This window comes from Entelurus aequoreus, linkage group LG18, assembly GCF_033978785.1.
Source record: "Entelurus aequoreus isolate RoL-2023_Sb linkage group LG18, RoL_Eaeq_v1.1, whole genome shotgun sequence".
In the NCBI taxonomy this organism is placed as follows: domain Eukaryota; kingdom Metazoa; phylum Chordata; class Actinopteri; order Syngnathiformes; family Syngnathidae; genus Entelurus; species Entelurus aequoreus.
In genome coordinates this window covers 49,051,567-49,077,160 of record NC_084748.1, presented here as the reverse complement: position 1 = coordinate 49,077,160, position 25,594 = coordinate 49,051,567, and the positions used below count along the sequence as shown (strand labels likewise).

Here is a 25,594-nt window from a genome sequence, read left to right as displayed (position 1 = left end):
GATAGTTTATACATCAATGATGAAATCTTAACATTGCAACACATGCCAATACGGCCGGGTTAACTTATAAAGTGACATCTGAAATTTCCCGCTAAACTTCCGGTTGAAAACCAACCGCCTTTGGATGATGACGTATGCGCGTGACGTAGCCAGTGAAACAGAAGTATCGGTACCCCATTGAATCCAATACAAAATAGCTCTGTTTTCATCTCATAATTCCACAGTATTCTGGACATCTGTGTTGGTGAATCTGTTGCAATTTGTTTAATGAACAATGGAGACTGCAAAGAGGAAAGTTGTAGGTGGGATCGGTGTATTAGCGGCTGGCTGCAGCAACACAACCAGGAGGACTTTGGTTTGGATAGCAGACGCGCTAGCCGACGCTAGCCACCGACCGCACGGATGATCGTGGTGAAGTCCTTCGTCCTTCCGTCGATCGCTGGAACGCAGGTGAGCACGGGTGTTGATGAGCAGATGAGGGCTGGCTGGCGTAGGAGGACAATAATGTTTTTATCATAGCTCTGTGAGGTCCCGTTATACTAAGTTAGCTTCAATGGCGTCGTTAGCAACAGCATTTTTAAGCTTCGCCAAGCTGGAAAGCATTAACCGTGTATTTACATGTTCGTGGTTTAATAGTATTGTTGATCTTCTGTCTATCCTTCCAGTCAGGGGTTTATGTATTTTGTTTCTATCTGCATTTGAGCCCGATGCTATCACGTTAGCTCCCTAGCTAAGTTAGCTTCAATGGCGTCGTTAGCAACAGCATTGTTAAGCTTCGCCAGGCTGTAAAGCATTAACCGTGTATTTACATGTCTATGGTTTAATAGTATTGTTGATCTTCTGTCTATCCTTCCAGTCAGGGGTTTATTTATTTTGTTTCTATATGCATTTAAGCACGATGCTATCACGTTAGCTCCGTAGCTAAAGTGTTTCGTCGATGTATTGTCGTGGAGATAAAAGTCACTGTGAATGTCCATTTCGTGTTCTCGACTCTCATTTTCAAGAGGATATAGTATCCCAGGTGGTTTAAAATACAAATCCGTGGTCCACAATAGAAAAAGGAGAGACTGTGGAATCCAATGAGCCAGCTTGTACCTAAGTTACGGTCAGAGCGAAAAAAGATATGTCTTGCACTGCATTCTAGTCCTTCACTCTAATGTTCCTCATCCACGAATCTTTCATCCTCGCTCAAATTAATGGGGTAATCGTCGCTTTCTCGGTCCGAATCGCTCTAGCTGCATTGGAAACAATAGGAAAATATGAGGAGGCGATCAACTGACTACGTCACGCTTCTTCCGGTAGGGGCAAGGCTTTTTTTTTATCAGAGACCAAAAGTTGCGAACTTTATCATCGTTGTTCTCTACTAAATCCTTTCAGCAAAAATATGGCAATATCGCAAAATGATCAAGTATGACACATAGAATGGATCTGCTATCCCCGTTTGAATAAAAAAAATTCATTTCAGTAGGCCTTTAATCAATTCATGGTACAAATATATACTATCAGCATAATACAGTCATCACACAAGTTAATCATCAGAGTATATACATTGAGCACACTTACTAGTACTGTTTTTGTACTGTTTTTGTACTTATTTTGATTATTATTATTTCTCTATTGTTTGTAAATATTGCAATCTATAAATAAAGGTTTATAAAATGTAAAAAAATATATAAAAATCCCATTCGGAAGCGTCATAAGGTGTTTTGGCCGCTGGGGGCGCTGTGTTTCCTGAGCTACACTCGGCCAGCACCACGGACACCTTTGCGCGGGCGCCTTCAATCACTTCCGGTTTCCTCTCGTCCGCCTCGCAAAAAAAAAAAAACGTTGGCGATGAATCTATGAAAACGTACTTTCGCTTTCTCTCGCTTTCCCACTAAAGGGAGAAATCGCTGCCATATTTATCCACATTGAACGTCCGTACAGCGCTGGTCGACTAACGCCGCTTTAAAGGTCGATAAACATGTCCGGCGAAGAAGCGGCCAGCACGGATGCTAACGCTGGGGATGAGGAGGAAGAATGGTTGTATGGAGGTAAATAACATGTCCTCAAACTGCATCTTTCACATCATTAACTTGTCTTGATTCGTCACACTACTACTCTATGCTCAATGTACCAGTAAAGTCATCGCTACTCGAATACCAAACACCTGAGCTAGGCTAACTGACCATGGCTACCTCGGCGTGAGACGAGTAAACACGTCATTGTCCTAATTGTTGTCTAATTGAGCTTTAAATGTGTGCTGCAATCTTCAAGTCCATTAATTACACGCTGTTTCAGATGAGTCTGAGAGCAAAGACGAGGAAGAAGAAGCCCAAACGAATGCTACAGACAGGTAACTGCATGACATCTCAAACAGACCAAAATAGGAGAGTTGGAGGTATCTTACTATATTTTCACATGTGTAATAACATGCATGTAGGGTTGCAAAATTCCGGGAATATTCAAAGTTGGAATTAACTGGAATTAATGGAGGTTGGACTCCACCAAGGCTGCCCTTTGTCACCGATTCTGTTCATAACTTCTATGGACAGAATTTCTAGGTGCGTTGAGGGGACCCGGTTCTGCTTTTTGCAGATGATGTGGTCCTGATGGCTTCAACTGGCCAGGATCTTCAGCTCTCACTGGATCGGTTCGCAGCCGAGTGTGAAGCGATTGGGATGAGAATCAGCACCTCCAAGTCCGAGTCCATGGTTCTCTCTGAAAGGGTGGAGTGCCATCTCCAGGTTGGGGAGGAGATCTTGCCCCAAGAGGAGGAGTTCAAGTACCTAGGAGTCTTGTTCACAAGAGTGGATGGTGAGATCGACAGGCGGATCGGTGCGGCGTCTTCAGTAATGCGGACGCTGTATCGATCCGTTGTGGTGAAGAAGGAGCTGAGCCGGAAGGCAAAGCTCTCAATTTACCGGTCGATTTACGTTCCCATCCTCACCTATGGTCATGAGCTTTGGGTTATGACCGAAAGGACAAGATCAAGCTTGGCAACACAAAAAATTGGCGCTAGTGTGTGAATGTGAGTGTGAATGTTGTCCGTCTATCTGTGTTGGCCCTGCGATGAGGTGGCGACTTGTCCAGGGTGTACACTGCCTTCCGCCCGAATGCAGCTGAGATAGGCTCCAGCACCCCCCGCGACCACAAAAAAGGACAAGCGGTAGAAAATGGATGAAAGGATGGATAAGCTGACTCTTTTTGTTTGGATTCAGACCTCACTTGCTGATGCTATTGTTGCGTTGTAAGGGCTGGTCTCCTAAAGCTTTAGTAAATCTTAGCCAAGTACTATTCTGTCTCGGTGGTCCTCTTGACTCAACATATGTCATCCAAAAGAATTTGGGATTGACCGGTGTGTCTTATTTAGTGTCTTTCATCTTTTAAATTATGAGAAGCAGTGTCCTCTACAGTGGACATGTTTATATCAGTCTGGAAAATGTTGTTTCTCAGAAAAGTAAACTAACAATTTAACTTTTAATCGTGTTAATGATTAAAAGTTAACTGATGTTTGGCTTTATATATATTTTCTGTGTGACGGTTTGTCAGGTGGCGACTTGTCCAGTCCTGCCTTCCGCCCGAGTGCAGCTTGAATAGGCTCCGCCCCCCGCGACATCGAGAGAAAAGCAGTAGAAAAACAGATGGATGGATTGAGGATGTATCAAGTAGCTTTTTAGTTTACTCGTATCTCCCGCGTTTAACATATTTTTTGGTGGTTTTCCACTGTGTGGAGCGACCAGACCGATTGGCTCTGTGTCGCCTTGGGAACGCTCGAAACAAAAATGGCGTGCTTGGCTTTGCTGAAGGCAGACTTTCTTAAATCCGCCCAAGAGGCTTTGTTTTGGCCTGGGCTTGTTCGCAACATAACTCGACCAGTTACGGACATATTTCATGTCCAAAAACAATTCATGTCGAGTATGAACACACTTCACTTCCTGCTTACTGCGTTCCACGCCCCCACTTTGCCATTGTTGCGCTGCGCAGAGGATTCTGGGAGATTGATTTCCGGCCGACGCTAAAAAGCCAGAAAGAAAACTACACCCACCAAGTTTTCAATTGATTCCGTCACACGCCACGGTATTATCGAGAAGACTTTGAAACCGAAATACAGCGGTGTTTATATTACCGTTACATCCCTAACAACCAGCGACAAGGACTACTTTTCAGGGGAATCCCTTGTACAAACTCACACTGTAACATGTTTTCACCACCGTGCAGTGCAGGGCTCGTAACATACCTACAAAACCAGTGAAGTTTAATAGACTGCAAGGACAAGATACTTAACGTTGGAACTGGTAAACTTTGTTATTTTTTGCAAATATTAGCTCATTTGGAATTTGATGCCTGCAACATGTTTCCATAAAGCTGGCACAAGCGGCAAAAAAGACTGAGAAAATTGAGGAATGCTTATCAAGCACTTATTTGGAACATCCCACAGGCGAACAGGCTAATTAGGAACAGGTGGGTGCCATGATTGGGTATAAAAGCAGCTTCCATGAAATGCTCAGTCATTCACAAACAAGAATGGGGCGAGGGTCAACAAATGCCTGAGCAAATTGTTTTAGAACAACATTTCTCAATTTAGGGATTTCTCCATCTACGCTCCGTAACATCATCAAAAGGTTCAGAGAATCTGGTGAAATCCCTGCACGTAAGCCATGATATTACGGACCTTTGATACCTCAGGCGGCACTGCATCAAAAAGCGACATCAGTGTGTAAAGGATATCACCACATGGGCTCAGGAACACTTCAGAAAACCACTGTCAGTAACTACAGTTGGTCGCTACATCTGTAAGTGAGAGTTAAAACTACTATGCAAAGCGAAAGCCGTTTATCAACAACACCCAGAAACGCTTCGCTGGGCCTGAGCTCATCTAAGATGGACTGATGCAAAGTGGAAAAGTGTTCTGTGGTGTGACGAGTCCACATTTCAAATTGTTTTTGGAAACTGTGGACGTTTTGCTGGTGGTCAAGTTACTAATTAAATCCCTTTATTTCCCCATAGTTGCCGGTGGCCTTTATTTACTCAACTGCAGAGACAAAGCCGATATTTGAAAGTTTTGCAACATGTTTTTAAAAAAATTTTTATGTCACCCTAAACATCACCGTTACATATGATGTACAGTGTTCCCTCGCTACAACACGGTTCACTTTACACGGCCTCGCTGTTACACAGATTTTTGTGTGTGTAATTTTTTACAGTGTCTCATGCTTTTTTCTTTTTTCAGCATTTGAATGCACATTGTGTTCTGCGTCCTGATTCGCTAAGGGACTGTAGACCATTGTCAATCAATCTTCTTCATACCATGTGTCCTGTACAGTACAGAATGTATACTGTGGTGGGGGATATAATCCTGAACAAGTTTGAAATATGGATGAGACAGACTTATTTTGGAAATGAATGCCCTCTCGCACCTTTATAATGCAGGACCAAGCCAAAAGTGCAGGATTTAAGGCCCAAAAAGATGGTGTGACTCTGGTTGTGTGTGGAAATGCTTCGGGCTTTATGATAAAACCCGACCTTATTTATAGGTCAAAACAATCCTAGAGCCCTAAAAAACAGGATTTGATCTTTGGTTTCATTCTTTAATACAGTAGTGTACTGTACTATTTTTTTAAATCCACGAAGGTTTGAACTTTGAGAGTGTGTAAACGAGAGAAATGAGAAGTAATGTTAATGCCTGTCTGAGAAAAGTCAATAAAATGTGTGGTTAGGGGTTTTACAGACTTAATACATATATAAGAAACGAAAAAACATATGCTGTACGGTACTGTAAACGGAAAAAAACAGAAATAAAAAAACAACCTGTAAACGAAAAAACATGCACAGTAAATGAAAAAAAAAATACATCCTGTAAATGAAAAAACATAGTGGAAACGAAAATAATATATAATGAACCAAAACACATAAAAAACGGGGAAAAACTCCACTTAAAGCGGGTATTTTTTGGAACGTAACCCCAGTGTTTAACGAAGGAACACTGTATCTTCTCAAGGCATCGTGTCGTGTCAGTGATCTGCAACACACAATGGTATCAGTAAAGATAATCACCGCCACCTACCCACAGTGCACCTGCCGATGCGTCTACCGAGGAAGCGGCAGCAGCTGAGGATGGCGTCAACGCTGATGCGCGTGTTGAAGCTGCACACGCTACAGGAAACGGCGTGGCCTCAGAGGTAGCCCTTGACATGCTGCGATGGGTTGGTAATCGCGACACACATAAATACCATTTGCTCTTTTTTTTCCCAGTCTCAGGCCACCGGGGACGCTGCGGGCGAGGACGTGGAGAGTGACAGCGACAGTGACGATGACGACGACGATGTCCGTGTCACTATTGGAGACATAAAAACCGGGGCGCCTCAATACACGTATGATTTTGAAATACTGTTCACATGTGCACACAACAGAGAAACCTACTTTGCAAACATGTACCGGTATACAAGCCCCACCCATTACATTTTCAAAGAAATATCTTTCCATATATTAGCCGCACCGGACTATATACTAGAGATGTCCGATAATATCGGCAGGCCGATATTATCGGCCGATAAATGCTTTAAAATGTAATATCGGAAATTAGCGGTATCGTTTTTTTTTATTATCGGTATCGTTTTTTTTTTTTTTTTTTTTAAATTTTTTTATTAAATCAACATAAAAAACACAAGATACACTTACAATTAGTGCACCAACCCAAAAAACCTCCCGCCCCCATTTACACTCATTCACACTAATTCACACAAAAGGGTTGTTTCTTTCTGTTATTAATATTCTGCTTCCTACATTATATATCAATATATATCAATACAGTCTGCAAGGGATACAGTCCGTAAGCACACATGATTGTGCGTGCTGCTGCTCCACTAATAATACTAACCTTTAACAATTAATTTTACTCATTTTCATTAATTACTAGTTTCTATGTAACTGCTTTTATATTGTTTTACTTTCTTTTTTATTCAAGAAAATGTTTTTAATTTATTTATCTTATTTTATTTTTTTATTTTTTTTAAAAAGGACCTTATCTTCACCATACCTGGTTGTCCAAATTAGGCATAATAATGTGTTAAAGGCCTACTGAAATGATTTTTTTTTATTTAAACGGGGATAGCAGGTCCATTCTATGTGTCATACTTGATCATTTTGCGATATTGCCATATTTTTGCTGAAAGGATTTAGTAGAGAACATCGACGATAAAGTTCGCAACTTTTGGTCACTGATAAAAAAAAGCCTTGCCTGTACCGGAAGTAGCGTGACGTCACAGGTTGAAGGGCTCCTCACATCTGCACATTGTTTACACCAGCAGCGAGAGCGATTCGGACCGAGAAAGCGACGATTACCCCATTAATTTAAACGAGGATGAAAAATTTGTGGATGAGAAAAGTGACAGTGAAGGATTAGAGTGCAGTGCAGGACGCCAGGGTGTATCTTTTTCCGCTCTGACCGTAACTTAGGTACAAGGGCTCATTGGATTCCACACTTTTTCCTTTTTCTATTGTGGATCACGGATTTGTATTTTAAACCACCTGGGATACTATATCCTCTTGAAAATGAGAGTCGAGAACGCGAAATGGACATTCACAGTGACTTTTATCTCCACGACAATACATCGGTGAAGCACTTTAGCTTCGGAGCTAACGTGATAGCATCGTGCTTAACTGCGGATAGAAACAGAAGAAACATGCCCCTGACTGGAAGGATAGACAGAAGATCAACAATACTACTATAACTTCTACTATCAGGAGACACTGAACTAAACCCTGGACCTGTAACCACACGGTTAATGCTGTCCAGCCTGGAGAAGCCTAGCAATGCTGTTGCTAACGACGCCACTGAAGCTAACTTAGCTACGGGACCTCGACAGAGCTATGCTAAAATCATTAGCTCTACACCTATGCCAGCCCTCATCTGCTCATCAACACCCGTGCTCACCTGCGTTCCAGTGATCGACGGCGCGACGAAGGATTTCACCCGATCATCGGTGCGGTCGGCGGCTAGCGTCGGATAGCGCGTCTGCTATCCAACTCAAAGTCCTCCTGGTTGTGTTGCTGTAGCCAGCCGCTAATACACCGATCCCACCTACAGCTTTCTTCTCTGCAGTCTTCATTGTTCATTAAACAAATTGCAAAAGATTCACCAACACAGATGTCGAGAATACTGTGGAATTTTTCGATGAAAACAGACGCTGTTTGTATTGGGACACAATGGTGTCCCAATACTTCTGTTCAATCCGTGACGTCACGCGCAAACGTCATCATACCGAGACGTTTTCAGCCGGATATTTCCCGGGAAATTTAAAATGTCACTTTATAAGTTAACCCGGCCGTATTGGCATGTGTTGCAATGTTAAGATTTCATCATTGATATATAAACTATCAGACTGCGTGGTCGGTAGTAGTGGCTTTCAGTAGGCCTTTAATTCCACAACTGTATATATCGGTATCGGTTGATATCGGTAATTAAAGAGTTGGACAATATCGGATATCAGCAAAAAGTCATTATCGGACATCCCTACTATATACGTTGTGAAATGAGTTATTTACACAGAAATATTCTGTAAATGTTTATTTACATACCTTAATTGTTTCTAAACGGTGTCTGTAACGCGGCAGTAAAATGGTTGATCAGACAAAACAGAAGTCATGGTCATGGACCCAAGCTGCGCAACAGACTTAATAACTCCACGGTGACGTCTTAGTTTAGTCTTTATTTGAAGGGACAATGCACAGAGACATTAAGCTCAAAGACAGATATGTTCTGCACCAGATTATAGCTTAATAACTCATTTCCACCTGCAGTCCCTGGTTACCCAAATTAAAGATATACAAAAACATGCAATACAATTAACAATAACATTTTACTATAGCATGTAATCAAATGAATAAAATGGTGAATTTGGCGGAATTTACGAAACTGAAACAAAACAAAATGAAAAAACTCCTACAGACATCACACATGGGACAGTTTATTAAGTAAGAATTGTTTTAGTTATATTGTAAAACTTACAAACCTTGCTTGGAGTGTTGAATGAAGAATCCATACGAGTAGAAACGCTATGGCCGGCGAGAAGACGGAACAGCACTTCTACTTGTGGTTGAAAGCTCAGTCTGAACAGAAAGGCAATGCAGCACTATGCTGCCATGTTGCAGGTGTTTGTATTGCATATCTAAAATGTTTAAATGTATGTCCTGATCTTCGGGTACTAATATAGTAATCTAACCTAACCTACAGCACCTGCTGTGAGCAAACTCGTTCAAAAGATGGCGCCACAGCACAAACAATAACACACCTATTCAGTGTATTGGCTTAGTTTTTTTTTTTAAACTATTGGCATTATGACCGACGGCAAAGAAAAAATTCATAATTAACCACCGCACCGTTTTATAAGCCGCAGGGTACAAAGCGGAGGAAAAAAGTAGCGGCTTATAGTCCGGAATTTACGGCAGTTTTTCTGACATTTCTCATTAGTAACAGACCTCACTTTTTGTTCTAGTAGATTTAGAAAATATGTGTCTGTGAGGGTCTGCCTGTTTTTCCTCCCTCAGACCGTATGGAGCCCCTCCAGTCAATCTCAACATTAAAACACCTGGCTCCAGATCTTATGGACAAGGTAACCTTCTCCTTCAGCTCTAGCCATAACAGCATAACTAGTCTCATCTTCTCTTTATTTTTAGTTAATGCAAAACTGAAAGGAGTGGATCTTGACGCCTCTGGCAGCATCAATGGTGTCCCTGTGCTTGAAGTGGACTTGGAGTTGTTTGAGGAGAAACCTTGGAGGAAACCAGGTATGTTTTCAAGCACTTCCAAGACATCTCAGTGAAGATTCAATCAGGGGTTTTATACATTCATTCTAACACATAGGGCTGGGCGATACAATTATCTCAACATATATTGCGAAAGACACGTCATCAATATCAATCCAAAATGTTATTGATAAAAACTTTCAGTCACAGTTTTTCCCTTTTATTTTGAAAGAAAGCAAAAGTTGCAAAGCAAGGTTGGTTGCATGAACAAATGCATTTGCTCTCTGGTAACCGAGCAACGCAGGAAGTGAGAGTGACATGCTAACAGCCTATCAGATAACAGTATCAAGCATCACATTTATGGTTGCGCCATCTTCTTGTCTGGCGTTTGGTTTTGGTTTGGTTGAGAAGAGAAAGTAAAAATAAACAAATGGTGGATAAAAGAGGGGAAATTAGCCTCAACAGTATGGCACTTTTTGGCATTTTTCCAAACGGACCGTAGTCAGACCAATGTGTACCACCTGAGCTCACCCTTTGGAGCACAGCTCTAACCGGGTTTCCCTAGATTGCCAAGATACCTGTGGCGGTGTGGGCCTGGTTGGGGGCGTGGTCGGCATGATGTCATCATATAATTAGCATGAATTGCTCTGATGATATGATTTTCTTTAAAAATTTTAATTTTTTGTTATTAACTAGTATTAACATACGTTTTATATTGGGGCGGCATAGCTCGGTTGGTAGAGTGGCCGTGCCAGCAACTTGTGGGTTCCAGGTTCGATCCCCGCTTCTGCCAACCTAGTCACTGCCGTTGTGTTCTTGGGCAAGACACTTTACCCACCTCCTCCCAGTGCCACCCACACTGCTTTAAAAATGTAACTTACATATTGGGTTTCACAATGTAAAGCGCTCTGAGTCACTAGAGAAAAGCGCTATATAAATATAATGCACTTCACTTCACTATATTATTGTTTTGCCATATTTTAAATCTTTGCTAGTTATTGTAGAAAGTACTTTGTCGAGAATTTTTCAAATGTTGAGAGGTTTTTTGTGCCTTTTCTTTATTAAAAAGGACTAGCAACAAATCTAGCATCTTTTTCTTGCATTATTGTAGACTGTACTCGTGTTTAGAGGCTCTACTTCTGTCCCTCCAAAAGTGAGCTGCACCAGCATGGTACTTGCTTGGCGCCGCTGCTCCAGTTGGACTTTCTCTCCTTAGAAGCCGCTACTGTCCTCTTAATATTTGCACATTTTGTAGATGTCTGTTCGTGGATATATTTGGGGTATATTAAAGTTAAGTCCACATAGCAGACGTGCTGACTACGCTCCTGACAATCGTGTGTGTCTTGTTTACATTATCCCAACATCCGCTTTTGGCAGCACTGTTTCCAATTATTTTTTTCCGCGCCCAAATTTTCAGTGCATAACTAGTCAATAGTGCACACATAATAGGCTATTCTCAGGGCATTCAATCGATCGCAACTGGACTGTTTGGTTTGTCTTAGAAGACGTTTCACCTCTAATCCGAGTAGGCCTCATCAGGTCATGCTCATAGACTTAGATTGGTCAGATCTAGTCCGAGAGCCCGAGACTAGATCTGACCAATCTAAGTTTATGAGCATGAACTGATGAAGTCTACTGAGGTATTGGTACTAGCCGCTAGACTAGCTCTGACAAATCTAGTCCGAGAGCCCGAGACTAGATCTGACCAATCTAAGTTTATGAGCATGAACTGATGAAGTCTACTGAGGTATTGGTACTAGCCGCTAGACTAGCTCTGACAAATCTAAGTGTAAGACAACATGTGACCAATCTAAGACTAGATCTGACCAATCTAAGTGTAAGACTACATGTGACCAATCTAAGACTAGATTTGACCAATCTAAGTCTAAGACTACATGTGACCAATCTAAGACTAGATCTGACCAATCTAAGTGTAAGACTACATGTGACCAATCTAAGACTAGATCTGACCAATCTAAGTCTAAGACTATATATCTGACCAATCTAAGTCTTAAGACTAGATCTGACCAATCTAAGTCTATGATCATGAACTGATGAAGCCTACTCTGATGAGAGGCGAAACATCTCTTAAGACAAACTAAACAGTCCAGTTGTGATCGATTGAATACCCTGAGAAGCAGAGACGGGAGGTAAAATCGGTTTGTTGTCATAAGATTGGCAATAAAAGTTAAAAATAGCATTTTTCCTTTGTGTGACTCCTTCAGGAGGCTAAAATACATTATATTACTGTAATTTGTTTTTCACGTAAAAAAAACATTATTTTCAAGGAGTGGCAAGTAAGACTTTGCCTTGATAGCTGAGGGGGTTATATTTAGAGGAAGTTTTCATTTTGAATTAGAAATGTTTATTTTTCTCCTGGTATTACCTCCCATAGGTCATAAAAACATCAACAATGATCAATATCGACCGATATAAAACACTTTGGTGATACAGTTGTCATCCATATCGCCCAGCCCTACTAAAACACCACAAGTGACTATTATTCAAATGGAACTATTTTGCACCAGAAACATATTATGTAGGCCACACAGTCAGGAAATCTGAGTTTGACTCTCCGTTTGGGCATCTCTGGGTGGAATTTGCCTGGTCTCCCAGTGTGTGTGAGGGTTTTCTCCTGGTTCTTTAAATGATGGGTTCTCAGTTCTTAATGTAAAGCGCTTTGAGTGTCTCTAAATGCGCTTTATAGATGATGATGTCCGACTCTGTGTGTGCGTGTGTGTGCAGGTGCGGATCTGTCCGACTACTTCAACTATGGCTTCAATGAGGACACATGGAAGAATTACTGTGAGAAACAAAAGCGTATACGCATGGGCCTGGAAGGCTCTGTGACAAGTAAAATCACCGTAAGTGAGAGTCTATTACCGTATTTTTCGGACTATAAGGTGCACTTAAAATCCTTTCATTTTCTCAAAACTCGACAGTGCGCCTTATAACCCGGTGCGCCTAATGTACGGAATCATTTTGGTTGTGCTTACCGACATTGAAGCTATCTTATTTGGTACATGGTGAAATGATAAGTGTGACCAGTAGATGGCAGTTACACATAAGAGATGCATGTAGACTGCAATATGACTCAAGTAAATAACACCAAAATGTTATATGTTCAATTGAAAATTAGGAACATTACACATGGCACTCAAAAATCTATCAAAATGTTTTAGTAGGACTTTTGTAAACTATGAAGCAGCACCATTTGATGGATTGTACTGTGCTTCAACATAGGAGTATTATTATGGTGTGTGTATAAGGTAAGACATATTATCTGGCGTTTTGTTTCGCAATATTATGCAAAAGCAACTTTTCTTACCTTCTGGTACCTGCTGATCTGTATTCGGGATCTGCATAAGTCCTGATAATGGGCGGGCCTCCGCCTTTGTAGTCCGTGCCGAAGATAAGCTTCTTCTTTTTCTCTATCTTCTTGTTATGTGACATTCATCCTCCACTGTTGCCATTTCTAATGTAAAGTAGTGTAAAGTTCTTACTTATATCTGTCAGTAAACTCGCCATGAAAACGCTAAAACATACCGGTGTAGTGACTTTACATTATTCACCCAAGGAACTTTAGTTATTTGTCCGGACGGTTTTTCACGAGACACATTTCGGGCGTTGTTGTTGCACTAGTGAGCCACGGATGAGGAGATGCTGCTCCGTTATTGATTGAAGTAAAGTCTGAATGTCATTAAAACAGTTAGCTCCATCTTTTGACACTTCTTCCACTCCCGTCCTTGCACGCTACAACAAAGATGACGGGGAGAAGACGCGGTCGAAGGTGAGCCACGTAAACAAGACCGCCCACAAAACGCCGCATCCTGAAGCGACTGTCAGAAAGCGACTCGAAGATGATGTGTAAAACATCATCTATGCAACATTTTGACCGAAGAACCACCATAACATGTTATGTAGACCACAAGGAAGTCTTACATTTAGAAAAAAAAAAAAAGACTCTTTTAATGAGCCTTATAATCCGGTGCGCCTTTTGAATGAAAATAGACCGGAGTAGACCCACACATCGGCAGTGCGCTTTATAATCCGGTGTGCCCTATGGTCCGGAAAATACGGTAGTCTTTCTTGTTTTTTTTGTAGAGTTTTTAAAAAATGTTTACCTTGTCATTAATTTCTCCATCACACGGTGAGTAAACAGCAAAGAAAACCTCTTCTTATGTCATCATTTCCAAGGTCCAACAAGGCAGGATAACTACGGAGAAGGACGCACCCACTCTTCCTGTCCACACTTCCAAGCCCGACTTCCAATCTCAAGTCAATCTCTACAAGTCTGTCACCAGTCAGGTCCCTAGGTAAGGTCTCTGCTCTCATCACGAAGGCTTTTCACGCTCTATTACAACAGAAGGATGTTGTTTTGCGGTGGGAGATAAAGGAAACTTCAAGTAGGATGCATTCAACGACTGTTTTTAGGCAGCTTTTGTTATGGTGTTAAAAAAAAGGGAGAAGCAAAAGTTCACCTATGTGTGTGTTGGTGTGTGTTACTCTCATCTCCTTTACACCCTTGTAGGATCTCCCCCCCTCAGTGGCATGGCCCACCTCTCCAGGACATGTCTTTTTATACGTAAGTGTCCCAACTAGGTGAAATGTACCTGATGTGAAAAACACTTAAAAATTGAGCACTATGCTCCTTCTTAATAATGTGAAGTCAATTTGCATGGAGAATAACATCATTTTTAGGCAACTTTGAATGGCATAGTTTTGCCTAGATTTTGCTATTGCGCATACAATATGTCCCTTACACAATATTTACTTTTTTCCCAGTTGTTGCAAGGATGGAAAATGATAAAGCAGCTCGCTTAAAAACTCATAAGGAAGCAAGATAAAACATAATCCTGTTGACAAAAAAATATGAAACACTTTCATAGACCCGGGCCGATATTCGAGCAGTCAATTAATTGAAGGATAAATGAAAATGAACTTGATAACTTTGCCAGCCTCGTTTATCACCATGACAAGAGAGTCGTGCATACCACATGCACATAAACAGTAGTGTAACCGCTGTAAAACTCCCTACGGTGAGAATTACCGTATTTAATTAAAAGGATTGAAAAACCGTGACTGATAGCTACTTTGATAAACTTATGGAAGGAGTAGCCTGAGCTTGCTAGCTATCTTAAATCTCAACATGTAAACAAGAGACATTAACGTCTTTCCCCATTAAGAAACGTCATTCCTTAATCTAAAGTTGAATAAACACAATAGTGTCTCAGTAACTAAGATACAGTATTCACATTAAACATAAAGTGATCGATGTAATCTCCACACAGTCCTCCGCCTGTGTTCTACAGGAACTCGCGTGACGTCACATAAATCGGAAGTGAAACAAACCGATCACTCAATTTGCATTTTTTTTGTAAAACATTCTAAAACGTTTACTAATTAAAATGGAAGAAACATATTTAAACACACAAATACAAACAATATGGCTCTCTAATGTTTCCTCTGCCAAGAAATTACATTGTATGGCTTTTTATTGTAGTTATTATAAAAATAATTAAAACATTTTTTTTCTCTAATTACACAGCCATAACATTACAGTCATATAACTTGGTATGTAACACATGCTAAACATTAGCATGCTAACATTAAAGTGCTAGCTTTTTGAGCTAATTTTGCTCATTTTTAACCTAAAGTCATATAACTTGGTATGTGACAGCTGTTAACTGTATGTGTGCTAACGTTAGTAAGCTAACTTTTTCATCTAATTTTACACTTTTTTCTCTATTTTCGCAGCCTTACTGTCGTGTTACTTGAAATGTGAGACATGTTAACTTTTATCATGCCGTCGTTAGCACACATGCTAAATGTAAGCATGCTAACGTTTTAGGCTAGCTCTGTAGCTCTTTTTGTACAGTTACACCTAAAACTCACAAATTCTGACACTTGGCATCATCTTAAAAGTACGGCGGCTTCTGGCGACCCCCGGCCAGAGGTCCAGGGCACAGAGAGCAGGCCCATCAAAATTTCCGCTGGGACTTTCTAGTTATAAAATTATTATTAATAATAATAATATATTTTATTTGTAAAAAGCACTTTCCATTGAGCAAACAACCTCAAAGTGCTACAGTGTACTAAAAAAATAAAATAAAAAGATAATAAAAATAAAAACTAGAAGGAGCATGCATATATCTAAAAAAAGGCTTTTTTTTAAAAAAAAGAAGGGTTTTTAAGCCTTTTTTAAAAGCATCCACAATCTGTGGTGCACTCAGGTGGTCAGGGAGAGCGTTCCACAGACTGGGAGCGACGGAGCAGAAAGCCTGCTAATACAATTTGGTTAAAATATTTTAGTGTGTGTATAATTCCTTTTTGAGCACATTCAATAATACTGTAATAATAATGATAACCGTGTTAATTTTAGTCACAATAACTTTATTTTGCCATTTTATTTATTGTTGTGGTTGTGTATAGTTGAGGGTCCCCCATCCCCTCGTTGACAGAGACGTAACCTATTTCATTGCTTTTGGTTGTGATTTTTACAGAGTATATATTATTTTTATTATTTGTTTTGTTTTACTTGGATATGTAAAAGTTTGCATTCCAATTACAATATTAAAATATACCAGGAATACGAGTTTATAGCAATTGAAATGAAACTACTTATAATAACTACATTATTATTGTGTATTATCATTACATCAGTGGTTACTTTGGTCTGAAAATAACATTGGCAATAATATTGTTTATCGGCAATAATTAGTTTATCAATATATCATCCAACAAAATGTGTCATGGGCCCAGGACCACACTTTCAGTTGAATTTCACAGTTTTCTGAGTTTTTCTTAGTTTTGACCCGAAGATGCACTTTTGTTCTTTTCCCAGTAAGTTAAGCGGGAGCATAGATGTAATTGGCGGGCAGACGGCCACCATCAGTCGAGTGGAAGGGCGACGCAGACACAACCTGGAAGGCAACAACATCCAGGTATTTGAGAGCTTAAAGGAACCGTGCATTAGAATTCTTACACTGTTGCTGTCATGGTGCAGGTGATCTCCGAACACTCCACGTCAGAGCCAGAGTCTGCCACTCCTAAGATGCCCACCTTCTTCCCCCCGGGACCCCTCCCTCCAAACATCCCCCCGCCGCCTTTTCTGCCCCCGCCACCGAACGTCAGCTCTGCGCCGCCTCTTATCCCTCCACCCAGTAAGTTCAGTGCCATCTTTCTCTACTAGCTAATCTTATGCAAACGTCTATTTATTGGTGCCCTTATCGGTACTACATGTAATTGGTGCAAATAAAGATGTTAAAAATGCATTTTAATTACAATTTATTTGGCACAAGAGGTTAACATCATGTAACATCATACATTAAGTCTTAAACAAGTCAAATATGTTGGCAGTGCAAAGCAGTTATGTCATCATTTTGTAAAGACCACACAGATCCATCGCTGTGTTTCCATCTGTTCCAATTACATTTAGCTGGAAATATTATATATGTAGGCAGAGCACAGACCTTTTACACTGTACTGTATATCATATTAGATATATAAATAAATGCAATCAATTAGCATGTTAGGTGGGTGTGCATTTAAGCTAGGGTTGTCTCGATACCAACATTTTGGTACCGGTACCAAAATGTATTTCGATACTTTTGTAAATAAAGGGGACCACAAAAAAATGGCATTATTGGCCTTATTTTAAAAACAAATCTTAGGGTACATTAAACATATGTTTATTATTACAATCGAAGAACAATTTAGTCCTTAAATAAAATAGTGAACATACTAGACAACTTGTCTTTTAGTAGTAAGTAAACAAACAAAGACTCCTAATTAGTCTGCAGACGTATGCAGTAACATATTGTGTCATTTATACACCTATTATTTTGTACACATTATGAAGGACAAACTGTAAAATGTATTATTCATCTACTTGTTCATTTACTGTTAATATCTGCTTATTTTCTGTTTTAACATGTTCTATCTACACTTCTGTTAAAATGTAATAATAACTTATTCTTCTGTTGTTAGATACTTTACATTAGTTTTGGATGATACCACAAATTTAGGTATCGATACCAAGTAGTTACAGGATCACACATTGGTCATATTCAAAGTTCTCATGTGTCCAGGGACGTATTTACTGACTTTATAAACATATTATGAATTAAAAATATATATATATATATATATTTTGTGTCGATAAAAAATATTGATGTAATCATAGTAGTATCCAGTCCAGAATTTTATGAACCGGTACCTAAAAATACCGCTACTCATGCGTGCTATATTTACACCAATTACCTTTTTACTTACTTTCTATTTTGTTCCTTTCAGGGTTGCCCATCACTGTACCCCCTCCAGGATTTCCTCCTCCACCCAGCGGTCCCCCGCCTTCTATCATTCCCACTATGGACAGGTATCAAGTAGAGGCTGCATCCAGTAGACACGCAGCTATATTGCTACATTTAAAAGTATCGCTTGATATTTGTCATTTGAATATTATATATAATATTATATTATACAGCAATAGATGATATCTGTCTATTACCTGACCGCTTCTGTTAGCTACCTCTCTTTGTTTATAATGTATATTTTCTGCTGGATCTACTCCATTTTTTGCTGCAGCTGTTACATATACTGTAATATTGTACATGGTAATTGGGATTTGTTATGTATTGTATATATTATATAAAAAATATTATATAATATATCAGTATATATTATATACTGTATATATAATATGTAAATATTACATATATGTTATATTTTATATTGCTACTATGGTATGTTTTTAGTCTACATTATACCTGCATTATTCTTTCCATCCTTATCCTTACAATTTCCCTTGTGGATCAATAAAGTTTGTCTAAGTCTAATAATGCGTTATAGGGCAATGTTTTTCAACCACTGTGCCGCGGCATACTAGTGTGGCGTGAGATACAGTCTGGTGGGCCGTGGGAGATTATCTAATTTCACCTATTTGGGTTAAAAATATTTTTTGCAAACCAGTAAGTATAGTCTGCAAATGATGTGTTGTTGTTGAGTGTCGGTGCTGTCTAGAGCTCGGCAGAGTAACCGTGTAATACTCTTCCATATCAGTAGGTGGCAGCAGGTAGCTAATTGCTTTGTAGATGTGGGAAACAGCGGGAGGCAGTGTGAAGGTAAAAAGGTGTCTAATGCTTAAACATAAAATAAACAAAAGGTGAGTGCCCCTAAGAAAAGACATTGAAGCTTAGGGAAGGCTATGCAGAACAAAACTAAAACTGAACTGGCTACTAAGTAAACAAAAACAGAATGCTGGACGACAGCAAAGACTTACTGTGGAGCAAAGAATGTGTCCACAATGTACATCCGAACATGACATGACAATCAATGTCCCCACAAAGAAGGATAAAAACAACTAAAATATTTTTGATTGCTAAAACAAAGTAGATACGGGAAATATCGCTCAAAGGAAGACATGAAACTGCTACAGGAAAATACCAAAAAAAGAAAAAAGCCACCAAAATAGGAGCGCAAGACAAGAAGTAAAACACCACACACAGGAAAACAGCAAAAAAGTCCAAATAAGTCAGGGTGTGATGTGACAGGTGGTGACAGTACACCTACTTTGAGACAAGAGCTATAGTGATGCATGCTTGGTTATGCTTTAAAGTCATATCCAACTATTGCGACAACGACTTTTTACTGTCAACTGAGTTTCGTTTTTTAATGATTTCTGCTGGTGGTGTGCCTCTGCATTTTTTCAATGCAAAAAATGTGCCTTGGCTCAAAAAAGGTTGAAAAAAACTGCTATAGGGAACCAGTACTCAATTTTAAGACAACAATCAGTAGACTAAACAATACACACATACTCTAAGTGTAACTCTCTTGTATTTCTACTACAGCCATGTTGGAGGTTACGATGGGCGTCCTTTGCCTCCATTTCCATTCCCTCAAGGTGGGTGGATTGTATTCTCAATTATTGCATCTTCCATTCTAAAGAAACCAAACATCCTTCCACACTTGGTTTTGTTGCCCAACACATCTGACAACTCTTTGTCTTCAGGAGGCTACCCTCCCCCCATGTCCGGAGGCGTGCCTCCTTCCTGGCCCCCGATGATGGATAACTCCAAACCGTGGGACTACTATCCTCGGCGGGACGACAAGCGTGACAAAGACAGAGAGCGGCCCCGAGAGAGGACGCACGAGCGAGAGAGAGATCGGGAGAGGGAACGAGAGCACAGCCCTTCAGTGATTGGCTACACCAGGTGAGGGCCGGGGCATACGCACAATGTAATAATAGCACATTTATTATACGTATTTATTATACCGTATTTTCCGGACCATAGGGCGCACCGGATTATAAGGCGCACTGCCGATGAGCGGGTCTAGTCAGGTCTTTTTTCATACAAAAGGCGTACCTGATTATAGGGCGCATTAAAGGAGTCACAAAAAAAAAATCTAAATGTAAAAGACTTCATTGAGGTCTACATAACATGTAATGGTGGTTCTTTGGTCAAAATGTTGCATAGATGATGTTTCACACATCATCTTCAAGTCGCTTTCTGACAGTCACTTAAGGCCGTTTTGTGGGCGCTCTTATTTACGTGGCTCACCTTCGGCAGCGTCTTCTCCCTGTCATCTTTGTTGCAGCGTGCAAGGACGGGAGTGGAAGAAGTGTCAAAAGATGGAGCTAACTGTTTTAATGACATTCAGACTTTACTTCAATCAATAACGGAGCAGCATCTCCTCATCCGTGGCTCACTAGTGCAACAACAACGCCCGAAATGTGTCCCGTGAAAAACCGTCCGAACGAATAACTAAAGTTCCTTGGGTGAATAATGTAAACTCACTACACCGGTATGTTTTAGTGCTTTCATGGCGACTTTACTGACAGATATAAGTAAGAACTTTACACTACTTTATATTAGAAATGGCTACAGCGGAGGATGAATGTCACATAACAAGAAGATAGAGAAAAAGAAGAAACTTACTGACTACGGCGTCAGCGCGGACTACAAAGGCGGAGACGCGTACAAATTTTCAGGGCTTATTCACAATACAATCCATCAAGCGGTGAGGCTTCATACAAAAGTCGTACTGGGGCTGGGCGATATGGCCTTTTTTTAATATCTCGATACACGATATATATCTCGATATTTTGCCTTAGCCTCTTAATGCATAGAATCACAGCAGTATGATGATTCTATGTGTCTACATTAAAACATTCTTGTTCATACTGCATTAATATATGCTACTTTTAAACTTTCATGCAGAGAAGGAAATCACAACTAAGTCAATTTACCAAAACTGTATTTATTAAACAGTTATTAAGCAGTGGCACAAACATTCATGTAGGGCTGGGCGATATGGCCTTTTTTTAATATCTCGATATTTTTAGGCCATATCGCGATACACGATATATATCGATGTTTTGCCTTAGCCTTGAATGAACACTTGATGCATATAATCACAGCAGTATGATGATTCTATGTGTCTACATTAAAACATTCTTCTTCATACTGCATTAATATATGCTACTTTTAAACTTTCATGCAGAGAGTGAAATCACAACTACCGTAATTTCCAGACTATAAGCCGCACCTGACTATAAACCGCACCTGACTATAAGCCGCACCAGCTAAATTTAGGGGAAAATACAGATTGCTCCTTATATAAGCCGCACCCGACTATAAGGCGCAGGGTTTTGATGTGTAATTAGCGTAGTATATAGGGGTTCCTGCTACCATGGGGATTGTCGGGACAGAGATGACTGTTTGGGAACGCAAAGCGTCCCATTTATTAACAATAAATCTTTCAATCATTCAATCAAACTTTCACATCTTTGACATGGCGAACAGCATTCATGCAGAGTACAAATAATACAATGGTGCAAAGTAATACAAAGTGCTCGCCTGTACGTTATCAAAATAACCAGCCTACCGGTATATGAAAAGTCAGTCTTTAATCATTGTGTCATCGTCTTCCTCCTGCGTACTAAAACCACCGAAATCCTCTTCGTCGGTGTCGGAGAAGAACAGGCCGTAAATAAGCCGCACCGTTGTATAAGCCGCAGGGACCAGAACGAGGGGAAAATGTAGCGGCTTATAGTCCGGAAATTACGGTAAGTCAATTGACCAATACTGTATTTATTAAACAGTTAAGCAGTGGCACAAACATTCATGTCATTTCAAAACAGAAAGTGTCAGACACATTTTAAAACAAGCTATTAGTGCACTTTTGTGCATGATGTCACTAAGATGTCATATCAAAACAACACTAAATTAAAGTGCACTTATTGTACAGAACGCCACTACAATAGTTTAAAACAAATAAAGTGCACTTTTGTGCATGATGTCACACAAGATATTTTAATAACTGTCAAAACAAAATTAGCTGCATAATAGGAAATCAAATCACTATGTGGTAGGTTACTGCGGACGTTATCTCATTCTGTTGTTGACTATTTGTTTCATACGGTGTTGATGTGGAAATGGTTGCCTCTGCATTTTGTGGGTGTGGCACCGAACGGAGATGTTGACATGCGGAGTAAGCACTCTTCATTCTCTAGCGGGTGACTTTTCAAATGATGCTACATATTACCATTAATGCTACTTTTTGTAGCAACGCTTCTGCCCCACACTTGACATATTACTGTTGTCTGTTCGACATCTTTCCACTTGAAGCCAAACCACCGCCAGACGATGGACCCCCTGCTGTTATTGTTGGGAATTAATTCTTCCTTCATTTGTTACCAGATTCGCACCTTCTTTCTCTCGTATTACCACTCGCACCACAGCTAACTTTAGCCGTGCTGCTACCTCTCTGCTCCGCGAGGGCGTATACGTATGTGACGCATGACGTGACAGTATGTGACGTGTGTAAAAAGGTGCGCTTGCTGTCTGTGAGACGGACACACAGGAAAGAGCGAGAAGAGCCTGTAGTGTAATGCCAGCAGCTAAAAGTAACTGCGTGAGAACGTATACCGTATTTTTCGGAGTATAAGTCGCACCGGAGTATAAGTCGCACCGGCCGAAAATGCATAATAAAGAAGGAAAAAAACATATATAAGTCGCACTGGAGTATAAGTCGCATTTTTGGGGGAAATTTATTTGATAAAAGCCAACAGCAAGAATAGACATTTGAAAGGCAATTTAAAATAAAGAATAGTGAACAACAGGCTGAAAAGGTGTACGTTATATGAGGCATAAATAATGTGCCTGGTATGTTAACGTAACATATTATGGTAAGAGTCATTCAAATAACTATAACATATAGAACATGCTATACGTTTACCAAACAATCTGTCACTCCTAATCGCTAAATCCCATGAAATCTTATACGTCTAGTCTCTTACGTGAATGAGCTAAATAATATGATTTGATATTTTACGCTAATGTTTTAAAAATTTCACACATAAGTCGCTCCTGAGTATAAGTCGCACCCCCGGCCAAACTATGAAAAAAACTGCGACTTATAGTCCGAAAAATACGGTACTCCAATATCACGATATAGTCATTTTCTATATCGCACAGAGACAAACCCGCGATATATCGCGTATATCGATATATCGCCCAGCCCTAAGTCATACTAAAACATTTTGATATATTTTTGAGTACTTATTTTCAATGGAACATATGAAATTTTGCTATTGTTTACGTGAGCCATATTGCAGTCTACACGTATGTCTTACGTGTGACTGCCATCATATTGCAGTCATCTACTGATCACACTTATCATTTCAACATGTACCAAATAAAATAGCTTCGAGGTCGGTAAGCACAACCAAAATTATTCCGTAATATTTATACTTTTGCAGGCCACTGTATGTTTTGTAGGAAGTCTTCCCAGAGCAGTGGACGGTGTTCTAGGGATATATCATCATGTTCACTTGAATTTTCAGTCCTAATTGTCCCACAGTAAGTGCACCTGATAACAAGCTCGACCGTGTTCTTGCCACAGCGACGAGGAGCGGTATCGTTACCGCGAGTACCAGGAACGAGCTTATGTGGACCGCCATCGCGAGCGGGCAAGTCGCGAGAAAGAAGACCGACACCGGGAGAGGCGGCACCGAGAAAAAGACGAGGGACGCCACAAGTCGTCTCGCAGGTATTTTAACACTCTTACTCGTCAGGGAGGCGGAACTTCACTCCACTCTCCGTTTCCTCTTACCAACATGGCGCCACGCTGCCACCTTTTGGCCTCGTCCTCTCTCTCTCTCTCTGTCTCCCATCTTATTGATTTTTCTGTCTTCTCACCCTCCTCCTCCTCCTCCTCCTCCTCCTCCTCCTCCTCCTCCTCCACTCCCTCCGTTAGTAGCAGCAGCAGGAGGAGACACGACAGCGAAGAGGGCGACAGCCACCGAAGGCACAAACACAAGAAGAGCAAGAAGAGCAAAGAAGGCAAGGAGACCAGCGAGGACATGGGCGCAGACCAAGAGAATCAGGAGGCCATGGAGTGAACACCTCTCTCTTTCTCTTTCTCTCTCTCTCTCTCTCTCTCTCTCTCTCTCTCTCTCTCTCTCTCTCTCTCTCTCTCTCTCTCTCTCTCTCTCTCTCTCTCTCTCTCTCTCTCTCTCTCTCTCTCTCTCTCTCTCTCTCTCTCTCTCTCTCTCTCTCTCTCTCTCTCTCTCTCTCTCTCTCTGTGTCTCCTCGTCCCACCCGCCGCGTTGCCCACTTAAGAGGAGAAAGAAAATGGAGGAGACGGTGCCAGTGATGCGTGTCTCCTGTCACTTGTCTAATCATCAATCCACATCAATCTGCCACCGTCCTTCCTCACCAGGAGGACGGATGTCGTGGTGAAGGAGCAGACGACATTGGCTCCGCCTCCTCCTTCCCTTTTGTCCTCCAGCATATCTTCTCCTTTTCTTTCTTCCCCTTCAGTTGTCAATTTGATTTTTCTTGTGTACGAAGACAGAAATTGTCACTTAGTTCCAGTTTGTCAACCTCCATTAAAAAAAACAACACATTTTTGATAACTGGTCTTGGAATAATGTATTTTGTTCACAATTAATAGCAGTAGTTCTTTATTTCAACTTTCAAGTTAGTAATATTTGAATGTTGGCAGCATTTCAGTGTTAAAAAGCATTCGTAATGACGTTGGATTTTTTCAGATTGAAGAATTTGAAGGGGCTGTTTGCAACATTTCTACAGATGCCTAGAGGGCGCTAACTTTCCAATGTATTTTAAGCGTTATATCCCGCCCTCTTTTGGCTTCTGTGACCTAACTACGTACGTACGTAGCACATTAGCTTTGGGCGTTGTTAGCTAATGTACGCGATTTGGATAGTTGGCATTAGCTGTCATTGAATGTATATTCTATGTCAGAGCTGGGCAAATATTTTGACTCGGGGGTCCACATTGAGAGAGAAAAATGTGTCTACGGGGGCCCAATGTGTATGTGTGTATAAATGATATATATACACATTAAGCTGTAAAAATCTGCTGTACAGTATGTGTGTTTGGGTCCCTTTTTTTCCACGAACACTGATACCAAAAGTCACAATGTCCGATAGAGTTCTAAAAACGTTATGACAGACCAACTCAAAAAAACGGAATGGAACTTTACATTTTTCGTACTGAATGGGACACCCAAAATGTACATGAAAATAAAGAAAGTGGGATTTACAATATTAACTATGAACAATAAAACACTGAATATTAACACATGAACACCTTTTACTTCTCAGACCAGCTCCTCCATGGACATATTTTACAATCAAGAAAAACACAACAAAAATGTAACAAACAGCAAAATATGAATGCAAAGTGTAGTAAACGCCTACAATATGATATATTATCACTTTTATGCAGAAATTTGTTGTAAAAATCTTGCTTCCTCATCTGTTTCTGACATGCGCGTTTCGGGCTGGCTGCTCTGAAAACAAACCCCGCCCACTCTGCTTTGTTCCTGGTCTGAGCTGCTG

At 40.4% G+C, this 25,594-nt stretch overlaps 1 protein-coding gene across 2 annotated transcripts; it reads left to right on the top strand.

Annotated features, from left to right (window-relative positions):
- Window positions 1-1,760: 1,760 nt before the first annotated feature.
- Window positions 1,761-25,028, top strand: fip1l1b (FIP1 like 1b (S. cerevisiae)). 2 transcript variants are annotated; one of them, XM_062027336.1, is made up of 16 exons: window positions 1,761-2,033; window positions 2,281-2,335; window positions 6,053-6,161; window positions 6,235-6,353; window positions 9,529-9,593; window positions 9,658-9,768; window positions 12,472-12,590; window positions 13,924-14,042; window positions 14,258-14,311; window positions 16,571-16,670; window positions 16,733-16,889; window positions 18,022-18,103; window positions 19,575-19,627; window positions 19,736-19,937; window positions 23,632-23,778; window positions 23,989-25,028. In XM_062027336.1, exons 1-16 carry the CDS (start codon window positions 1,964-1,966, stop codon window positions 24,128-24,130), a joined length of 1,704 nt encoding a protein of 567 aa, XP_061883320.1. In that variant the 5' UTR covers window positions 1,761-1,963; the 3' UTR covers window positions 24,131-25,028. The 2 variants fall into 2 exon arrangements, with proteins under 2 accessions (XP_061883320.1, XP_061883319.1); XM_062027335.1 differs by having other exon boundaries at window positions 1,762-2,033; window positions 23,986-25,024.
- The last annotated feature ends 566 nt before the right edge of the window (window positions 25,029-25,594 follow it).

What these genes read in the sequence shown, in the direction of transcription:
- fip1l1b (XM_062027335.1), top strand. Translation starts at nt 1,964, where the DNA reads ATGTCCGGCGAAGAAGCGGCCAGCACGGATGCTAACGCTGGGGATGAG. An exon ending in GTCACCAGTCAGGTCCCTAG is followed by an intron (nt 14,043 to 14,257) that starts GTAAGGTCTCTG and finishes ACACCCTTGTAG; the next exon opens with GATCTCCCCCCCTCAGTGGC. An exon ending in TCCATTTCCATTCCCTCAAG is followed by an intron (nt 19,628 to 19,735) that starts GTGGGTGGATTG and finishes CTTTGTCTTCAG; the next exon opens with GAGGCTACCCTCCCCCCATG.